Here is a 10,344-nt window from a genome sequence, read left to right on the forward strand (position 1 = left end):
TGGGGAGTCAGAAGGACCTGGGTTCTAATCCCAACTCCACCGCTCATCTGCTGTGTGACCTTGGGCGATTATCTTGATCTACCCCAGTGTACCCTAGTACAGTGCCTGGTGCATAGATGCTTAAAAAATAGCAGTGAAAAAAACAAAAGAACTTTCCACTAAGCCACTCTGCTTCTCACATTCCCTGCCTACAGCAAGCTTGCCGTCTAGAAGGGGAGAGAGACATTAATCCAAAGCAATAAAATTAGAAGATATGAATATCTTGAGAGAGCAAATTACCTGCACTGTAGATGGTAAACTCCTCTCTAGACTATAAATTCCCTGTGGGCAGGGAATGCATCTACTGTCTCTATGGCATTGTTCTCTTTCAAGCTTTTGGTACGGCACCCTGGGTACCTTAGGAATCAATGGAGTCTACTGAGCACTTAGCGTGTGGAGAGCACTCTACTAAAGTGCTTGGGAGAGTCCAATATGACAGAGTTGGTAGCCACGTTTCCTGCCCACTACGAACTTAGAGGATGCACTCAATAAATATAATTGATTGATTGATTGATTGATTACCGAATGAAAAAGGGGGCAGAGTGATGGTAGAGAGAGGTAAGACGGGGGGTTGGAACAGAGAGTTGGAGGCGATTTGTGACCCACGGTGGCCCGCCTCCCTCCCTCCCAGTCCGACAGAGTGAAGAATCTCAGGCCAGTTCTGTGAGCAGTGATGAAGTAAGGCCAAACTAGCATTCGAAGAGGCTAAGGGGAGAAAAACGCATGGTGTGGCAGGAGTCCTGAGGCTGGGGAACCTTTGTTGATGGGAAGAGTCACCTGGTCATGGGGGTCTGACCGCACAGGGAGAGTTCTTCGGTCCCATCGGTCTCAAGGGCTGCCGGAGACTTCTAGCTGCTTAAGGGTTAACGGGGAGGTGTCCAAGACAGCAGGCCAGGGTCCCGAGGCCCAGAGCTCCCTAGAGAGGTCAACTATCACTGCGGCAAGGTGCAGGAAGGAGTTGCCAAAGGCAGCTCTGTAGGGTGCTGGACTTGGTTGAGGCGGTCTGAGAGGTTGTCACTTCGGGGCCCCAGATGCTCACAGAGAAGCAGCATGGCTCAGTGGAAAGAGCACGGGCTTTGGAGTCAGAGGTCATGGATTCAAATCCCGGCTCGGCCATTTGTCAGCTGTGTGACTTTGCGTAAGTCACTTAACTTCTCGGTGCCTCAGTTACCTCATTTGTAAAATGGGGATTAAGACTGTGAGCCCCACGTGGGACAACCTGATTCCCCTGTGTCTACCCCAGCGCTTAGAACAGTGCTCGGCACATAGTAAGCGCTTAACAAATACCAACATTATTATTATTATTATTAGGAAGGGCGGGAGGTGCCAATCGGGCCCGCCTGCCTGGGGGCGCGAGATCACCTCTTCCAATCCACACTGTGGGATTTGTGACTGGCAGGGCACTGAATCAATCCCAGAGGGTCTGAAGGTTCGACCTGAGAGAGGAGACATGGTTTTGGAGATCTGGGGATACTTTGTCTCTCCCGTGAGGTGGGATAGGGTGGGTTCCTGCAGAGACTGATGGACCAGGGGCCAGGGAGATCTGCCCAGGCTAGAGGAAAGGGGCAAGCTTCCAAAAGGGAAGGCGCTCACAGTTCCAAACCATCCCTCCAGGGCCTTCACCGGGGCCCCTCTTCTACAACCCTAATCCTCCACCCTTCTGATGAAGTTCTTTTGTTTTTTTCACTGGTATTTTTTAAGTGCTTAGTATGTGCCAGACACTGTACTAAGCGCTGGGTGTTAGATCAAGATAATCGCATTTCACACAGTCCCGTGTCCTCAGTTCATGGTCTTTATCCCCATTTTACAGATGAGGTAGCTGAGGCCCAGAGAAGTGAAGTGAGTTGACCAAGGTCACACAGCAGATAAATGTGGTGGAACTAGGATCAGAACCCAGCTCCTTCTGACTCTCGTGCTCCAGCTCTATCCACTAGGGTCTTTCCATTCGGGGTCAGGGTTAGAGTCGTTACCCTAAGGAGCCTTGAATGGTTACCTCTTTCTTCTTAATAATCCCAGCTCTCTCCCTCCCAAGGCCAGCCCAAGATACATTTCCCTGCCTATTTCCCTTCTGCCCATCCAAATAGGATGCCCGAGTGTCACCCGTTGCCGGGGACAGGTTCTTTCGGAATCGGAGCTGCGAGAGAGAGAGGCCGGGGATGGAAAACCTAAGTTTTGTATAGAATTTATTCCACGGGGCGAATTGAATTAATTAATTATTTAGATGCAACAAATCGGTCTTCCCTGTTGGGAGAAATATGATGTTAAAGCTTCCCTAACGGGAGGAATACACTGGTATGTTACTTGCGTGTGGCTGGACACCCAAGCCCACTTATGATTTACTCACAACAAGGTGAGGCGGCTGGCTCCCACCATGGGCTCGCCCACCCAGGAGGAATCCACCTTTGCGTTAAATACACTTATGCGTTAAACACTAATCAGTTACATACACTTATGAGTTACATACACTTATGAGTTACATACACTTTTGTGTTAAACCCAGTTATGCGTTACCCACTAATGGTTAATCGCACTTGGTGAGGGGGCTAGCTCCCACCCTGTCCACGTCCCACTGGGGAGGCACCCACTTAGACATCAAATCCACATAAATGTTACATACCCATGGTGAAGCATCTGGCTTCCAATGCCACGAGCGCTCAGCAGGACGGGACACTCACCCATCCCACAGCTCCTCACTTGGTGCAGGCCGAGCGGCCTTCTCTCGCTCTGGACAGAGGCGACCTGCAGCCGGCTGCTGCAAGTCCAGTTCCTCTGCGCAGAAGGTTAGAGGTAGCAGGTATTTATCACCTGTGCCCTTAGGCCATTCCAGCTTCTGGCCTCAGTGTATCCAATCTCTGCCCTCCCCCCTCCTCCATTCCTAGTTTGATTGGCACGAGGGTGAGGGGCACCTTCTGTATTCCCAGCTTGGGCTGTCAATCTGGCAGTTTCGGTTGTGGGAGCGGTGAACCACCCTCACTTCCGAGTTTCGCCTGCTGGCTCTGGAGGTCAAGAGATAGCATTTGACCTTGAGATGGTCGGTACCCCAGCGTCACCTTGGGACACCGAGATAAAAGAAGTATGACAACTGAATCAATCAATGAATCAATCCATGGTATTTACTGAGCACTTACTGTGTACACAGCACTGTAATAAGCACTTGGGAGAGTCCAACAGAACAGAGTCAGTAGACCTGTTCCCTGCCCACAACGAGTTTACAGCCTAGAGGGAGCCCTGTAGCCTTAGGAGATCCTGTTCCATTTAAATTCTACCTCTCCCCTTCCTTCCCTTCTCACAAATCGCCCTCCAACTCTCTGTTCCAACCCCCCGCCTTACTTCTCTCTACCATCACTCTGCCCCCTTTCTCGTTCGGTAATCAATCAATCAATGATATTTATCGAGTGCATCCTCTAAGTTCGTTGTGGGCAGGAAACGTGGCTACCAACTCTGTCATACTGGACTCTCCCAAGCACTTTCGTAGAGTGCTCTCCACACGCTAAGTGCTCAGTAGACTCCATTGATTCCTAAGGTACGCAGAGTGCCGTACCAAAAGCTTGAAAGAGAACAATGCCATAGAGACAGTAGATGCATTCCCTGCCCACAGGGAATTTATAGTCTAGAGAGGAGTTTACCATCTACAGTGCAGGTAATTTGCTCTCTCAATCCTTCCACTGTGACTCCATCTTGCAGGTTTCTTTTCCTTTCTCCCCGGTACCAGGAAATGGTACCTTTCTCATTCCTCTAGGAGCCCATCACCCACTTACTGGAAGCATTGCCCTTTTTTTAAAAAAACGGTATTTGTTAAGCACTTCCTATATGCTAGGCACTGGGATAGACCCAAGCTAATCCGGTTAGTTACGGTCCATGTCCCACTCGTGGCTTATGGTCGTCATCCCCAGTTGAGGTAACTGAGGCACAGAGAAGTTAAGAGACTTGCGGAAGGTCACCCAACAGACAAGTGGTGGAGCCGGGATTAGAAGCCAGGACCTTCTGATGCCCAGGCCTGGGCTCCTTCTACTAGGCCACGCTGCTTCCTAGCTGCTTTACCCAGCTTCCCCTCCTTCTCTGTGAACAGTCTGCCTAACCAAACCACTTCTTCTCCTGCTAGTTCCTTCTCCCGCTTTCCCCATCCCACCCACCCTGCCTTTCACCATGTGAATTCCACCAGCTCCTGAGAACTGCCTTTTTTTCCAAGACGTTCTTCTCCCCTTCCTTCCTCAAAACCAGTGAGAAATAGAATCGCTCCTCCTCATCCTCCTCTCCCTCCTCCTCCTTCTGCTGCCATTCCCTTTCTTTTCCAGGAGCACCTGTCCTTCCCCTCCACACCCCCCGATCCAGCGATAAGGCCAGGTCTGGGCCTGGATCTGGCAGAGCCTGGTGTGCGAAAGTTTCACCTCGCAGTAATGGGCTGAGCCCACCTGACGAGAAGTGGCTGTGAAAAGCGGAACGGCCTAAAGGAAAGAACACGGGCTTGAGAATCTAGAAAACCCAGGTTATGGTCTAGCCCTACCATTTGCCTGCTGTGTGACCTTGGACAAGTCACTTAAAGGCTCACTGCCTCCATTTCCTCATCTGTAAAATGGGGAATGAATGTCTGTTCCTCTCCCCTCTTAGACCGTGAGCCCCGTGTGGGGCCGGGACTGTGTCTGAACTGATTATAGTGTATTAGTCCCAGTGCTTAGCACAGTGCTCGACGCCTGGAGCATGCTTCACTAGGACCACAATTGTCATTATCATTATTAGTTGGGGCCTTTGCCTTTTTCTCAGCAGGTGACAAATTGTCAGCTGCCTGGGCAGCACAGCTGCCCTGTTCTGACCCATCTGCCCGGCTCCAGCTCCCCCGATCTTGTCCACTTCCTCCGTCTGAGGTCTTGTCCCTCCATAGCCCATGGGAACAAGGCTAAAGGCCTTCAAATCAATCAATCGATCAATCAGTGGTATTTACTGAGCGCTTACTGTGTGCCGAGCACTGTACTAAGCGCTTGGGGGAGTACGATATAAGAGAGTTGGTAGACCATTTCCCGCCTCCAGCCCTAAACTCACTCTCCACAACCTTCCCGACTCTCCCCTGAAAGGCTCTCCAAGCCCCCTCCCCGCTGGTCTTTGCCGGCTGGCAGTGGGCCCGACCGCCCCCAACCAGCCACCGCCCCTCAGACCAGCCCCCCTCAGAGCCCTGCGGCCCCGGGGTCCTCGGAAAGGAAGCTGAATTCCCAGACAAAGGAGAGAACTAAGTGGAGCCGTCTGTTTCCAGGTGGCGATGCCCCCGCTCTGAGGCTGCCCGGCGGTCGGCTGGGCCTCTCCTCGCCGAGCCCGGGGCCAACGTCCGGTCTCCCCGTGGCGTCCCCCGTCCCGGCCCCGCCCCACCTGCCCCGGGGGGAAAGGCTCCTCCCACCCCACCGGGCCCGATGAGGCCCGGACTCTAGCCACCATGAACATCTCCGCCTCCCCGCCTGTCGGCCCCAACGGCACCGCTCTCCCCGAGGACGGCAAAGGGCCCTGGCAGGTGGCTCTGATCGCCCTGACCACCGGCCTGCTGTCCCTGGCCACCGTGACCGGCAACCTCCTGGTGCTGGTGTCCTTCAAGGTGAACGCGGAGCTGAAGACGGTCAACAACTACTTCCTGCTGAGCCTGGCCTGCGCCGACCTGATCATCGGCGCCGTGTCCATGAACCTGTACACCACTTACGTGATCATGGGCCGTTGGGCCCTGGGCACGCTGGCCTGCGACCTCTGGCTGGCCCTGGACTACGTGGCCAGCAACGCCTCCGTCATGAACCTGCTGCTCATCAGCTTCGACCGCTACTTCTCCGTGACCCGGCCCCTGAGCTACCGGGCCAAGCGGACGCCGCGCCGGGCGGCCCTGATGATCGGCCTGGCCTGGCTGGTGTCCTTCGTCCTCTGGGCCCCGGCCATCCTCTTCTGGCAGTACCTGGTCGGGGAGCGGACGGTGAAGCCGGGGGACTGCTACATCCAGTTCCTGTCGGAGCCCGTCATCACCTTCGGCACCGCCATGGCGGCCTTCTACCTGCCCGTCACCGTCATGTGTGCCCTCTATTGGCGCATCTACCGGGAGACGGAGAACCGGGCCCGGGAGCTGGCCGCCCTCCAGGGCTCGGAGACCGCGGGCAAGGGCGGGGGGAGCAGCAGCAGCTCCGAGCGGTCCCAGCCGGCGCCGGCGGCCCAGGCCGGCCCCGAGCCCCGGCCCGGGCCCCGCTGCCGTCGCTGCTGCTGCTGCTGCTGCGGGGGTGGCGGGGCTGGGGGCGCCGGGGGAGCTGGGGGGAGTGGTGGCGGCAGCTGCTGGGGCCCCGTGGCCCTGCCCTCCTACAGCTGGAAGGAGGAGGAGGAGGAGGAGGACGACGACGAGGACGACGGCTCCCCGGAGTCCCTGACCTCCTCCGAGGGCGAGGAGCCGGGCTTGCCGGTGGCCATCAAGATGCCCATGGTGGGCTCGGCCCCCCAGCCCCCCGCCTCGTGTCCGCCTCCCCGGAGCCCCCCCCAGACCGCCAAGCGCCCCCCCAGGAAGGGGCGGGCCCCCAAGGCGCCCAAGAGGAAAGGGAAGGGGCAGCTGACCAAGCGGAAAACCTTCTCGCTCGTCAAAGAGAAGAAGGCAGCCAAGACCCTGAGCGCCATCCTGCTGGCCTTCATCCTCACCTGGACCCCCTACAACATCATGGTGCTCGTGTCCACCTTCTGCAAGAACTGCGTCCCCAACCGGCTCTGGGAGCTGGGCTACTGGCTCTGCTACGTCAACAGCACCGTCAACCCCATGTGCTACGCGCTCTGCAACAAGGCCTTCCGCGACACCTTCCGCCTGCTGCTGCTCTGCCGCTGGGACAAGAGGCGCTGGAGGAAAATCCCCAAGCGGCCCGGCTCCCTCCACCGCGCCCCGTCCCGGCAGTGCTGAGACGCCTTTGCGGCTCTCTCGGCCCGAGAGTCCGGGGAGACCGAGCTCGGCGAGAGTCCCCCAGCCCCTTCTCAGGTTCCCTTCCGCGAGGGGCTGGAGGCCGTCTGACTGCTGCCGGGACAGCCGCCTCCGGCCCATTACGCTTAACCGCTCCTGGGAAGGGAGAAGACGAGGGAAACTGGTTTTTCTGCTCCCTGCTTGGAAGGAATGGGCCAGGAACCAGGCAGAAGTCCCTGGAGAGGACCTGAGCTTTGGGACGGTTGTTTTTGGTTGGCGAAGACTGAGCGGTAAGGGCGGGAGGCGGGATGGCCGGCAGACGCGATTGAACGTTGAAGTCATCCTTGGCCCAGAGTCGGGATGGACATTTCGAGGGTAGTGTGGGTAAGGGTGCCCTCGGGTGCCCAGGGAGAGAGCTCCGGGGGGTCAGGGAGAGAAAATGAACCTGCTCACTCTGGGGAAGGAGGACGGCTGAACCTCTCAGAGAGAGGAGCCGGGGCCCCTGAAATAAAACCCTGGCTTGAGGGACGAAAAACAGATGAGGAGGAGGAGGGTGACGATGAGGACGGGAAAGAGAAGGAACAGAGGAGACAGGGCAAGACTTCAATCCGCCCAACCAATCGAGAGGATTTATTAAGTGTTGTGAACAGAGCGCTGAACAAAACCCATCCGTCAACCGATGGGATTTATTGAGTGCTTATTCTGTGCAGAGCGCTGTACTTAAGCACTTGGGAAGGTACAATACGACAGAATTAGCAGATGTTAGCAGTTCTCTGACTATAATGAGCTTGCAGTCCAGAGGGCAGCTTGGGAGAGCCCAATAAATGTAGGAAACATGATCCCTGCCCTCAGAAACCTGGCAGTCTAATGCGGAAAACCCCTGGAAAAGGGAAGCCCCGTGAGATTTGGGAGAGAGAAAAAGAAAAGAGTGTGTTGAGAAGAATCCCAGGGCCTGCCTCGTTGGGGAGGTTGGACTGTGTAGAGGGCTTCTCCATCTTCTCGTGACTTCTCCACCCTTCTCCCTTCCCTACCTTCTCCTCATCATCCTCCTTCTCCTCCTCTCCCAGCCTCTTCCCAGGCCGTGGGGGTCTGGAAAGAAGCTTGGGTGGTCAGCGCTGGCAGTGGTCTGGCTCTCGAGCAGCTCTGCGGTGTCTGGCTGGGCCTGGGCCCACTGCTCCCTGCCCCGACATGCCCCCCCTTCCTACTGCCCCTTCCTTAGAGCCCTCCTCCCTCCCATCCCCGCTCCTCCTTCCTCTTCAGGTGGTTGGGACAATCACCTCCGTCACATGCCCACGCACACACACAAACACGAACACACACAAACGTAAGCACACGCACACACACACGTACACACACGCACACACACACACACACACACTCTCAAACCCAGTATTCCCAGCATGGCCTGCACGCGGATCTCCCCACCTCCCCCCGAGGCCTGTCAAGGCTGTGAATGTTTGTATTTTTTCCGGTCCTTGGTGAGAGAGACTTGTAAATAAAGAGACAAGCAACGTTGGGCTCTGGGCTGGTTCTTCTTTCCCAGTTCCTGGGTGGGAGGGTGGCGGGGGGGAGGTGAGGAGAGTGAGCAGATGGGAAGCCAGCGTCCACCCCCCATCCCCACCCCTCTGGTCCCCTTAGAAAAAACCCGCCAGGTCTCGGCCACCATGGGAAGTCCCAGGGCAGACCTTTGCTTCATCTGCCAATGAGGCTCCGGTGTGAGGGCAGGAGAAGAGGACAAGGGAAGTAGGAACCTGAGGGGACACTGTTCTCCTACCCCCAGAGCTTAGAGAAGCAGCGTGGCTCAGTGGAAAGAGCACGGGCTTTGGAGTCGGGGCTCATGAGTTCGAATCCCAGCTCTGCCACTTGTCGGCTGTGTGACTGTGGGCAAGTCAATTAACTTCTCTGTGCCTCAGTTCCCTCATCTGTAAAATGGGGATTAAGACTGTGAGCCCCACGTGGGACAACCTGATTCCCCTGTGTCTACCCCAGCGCTTAGAACAGTGCTCGGCACATAGTAAGCGCTTAACAAATACCAACGTTATTAAAACAGAGGCACATGCAAGCTTTTAATCAATAAGGACCTAAGCAACCACTTTTTTTTAATGGAATTTGTTAATCACTTAATAGGTGGCAGGCCCTGTACTAAGTGCTGGGGTGGATGCCAGCTAATCAGGTTGGATGTGGTCCCTGACCCACATGTGGCTCACAGTCTTGATCCCCACTTTACAGATGTAACTTAGGCTCAGGGAAGTGAAGTGACTTACCCAAGGTCACACAGCAGGCAAGTGGCGGAGCTGGGATTAGAACCCAGGTCCTACTGATTCCCAGGCTAGTGCTCTATCCATTAGGCCATATTGCTTCTCTAAAACTGTAGTATTTGTTAAGTGCTTACTTTGTGCCAGGCACTGTACTAAGCGCTGGGGTAGATATAAGATCATCAGGTTGGCACAGTCACTGAAATGTTTCTGCCCTGGGAGCCGGTAGCCTTCATGGCAGAATATCATGAAGGAGGCTGGCAGGCCATCTGGGGAAGAATGGGCAGGAAAGCAGCATGGCCTACTGGGAACAGCACATGACTGGGAGTCAGAGGACCTGGGTGCTAATCCCAGTTCTACCACTTGCCTGCTGTGTGATCTCGGGCAAGTTGCTTCACTTATCTGTGCCTCAGTAACTTCAGCTGTAAAATGGGGATTAATAATAATAATTATTATTATTATTATTATGGTATTTGTTAAGTGCTTACTATGTGCCAAGCGCTGTTCTAAGCACTGGGGTTGATACAAGGTGATCAGGTTGTCCCATGTGAGGTTCAAAGTCTTAAACCCCATTTTACAGATGAGTTAACTGAGGCACAGAGAAGTTAAGGGGCTTGCCCAAAGTCACAGAGCAGACAAGTGACAGAGCTGGGATTAGAACCCATGTCCTCTGACTCCCAAGCCTGGGCTCTTTCCACTGAGCCACGCCAAGCCACACTGCTTCTCACTTAGACGGCGAGCCTCATATGGGACATGGACTGCATCCAACTGGATTACCCTGTACCTACCCCACTGCTTAATACAGTGCCTGGCATATAGTAAATGCTCAATAAAGACCATTGAAAAACAATAATAATAATGGTATTTGTTAAATGCTTACTTTGAGCAGGGCCCTGTACTAAGGCCAGGGTGGACACGAGCAAATCAGGTTGGACACAGTCCCTGCCTCACCTGGGGCTCCCAGTCTCAATCCCCAGGTTACAGAGGAGGTAACTGAGGCCCAGAGAATGTATTGATTTGCCTGAAGGTCACATAGCAAACATGTGGCAGAGCTGGGATTAGAATCCGCAACCTTCTGACTCCCAAGCCCGTGCTCTACCCACTATCCCATTCCCTCCCTTGTCCAGCGGTCAGGGCGGTATGCATCAGTGGTAG

General features: G+C 55.0%; 1 protein-coding gene across 2 annotated transcripts in view; it reads left to right on the forward strand.

Annotated features, from left to right (window-relative positions):
* CHRM1 (cholinergic receptor muscarinic 1) overlaps window positions 1-7,687 on the forward strand; it is a 39,486-nt gene extending 31,799 nt beyond the window's left edge. For both annotated transcript variants that reach the window (XM_029061376.1, XM_029061377.1), the window contains one exon: window positions 5,285-7,687. In XM_029061376.1, coding sequence (XP_028917209.1) covers window positions 5,462-6,937 — 1,476 coding nt within the window. In that variant the 5' untranslated portion in view covers window positions 5,285-5,461 and the 3' untranslated portion in view covers window positions 6,938-7,687. The remainder of the gene's footprint in view (window positions 1-5,284) is intronic.
* The last annotated feature ends 2,657 nt before the right edge of the window (window positions 7,688-10,344 follow it).

This window comes from Ornithorhynchus anatinus, chromosome 3 (genome assembly GCF_004115215.2).
Source record: "Ornithorhynchus anatinus isolate Pmale09 chromosome 3, mOrnAna1.pri.v4, whole genome shotgun sequence".
In the NCBI taxonomy this organism is placed as follows: Eukaryota; Metazoa; Chordata; class Mammalia; order Monotremata; family Ornithorhynchidae; genus Ornithorhynchus; species Ornithorhynchus anatinus.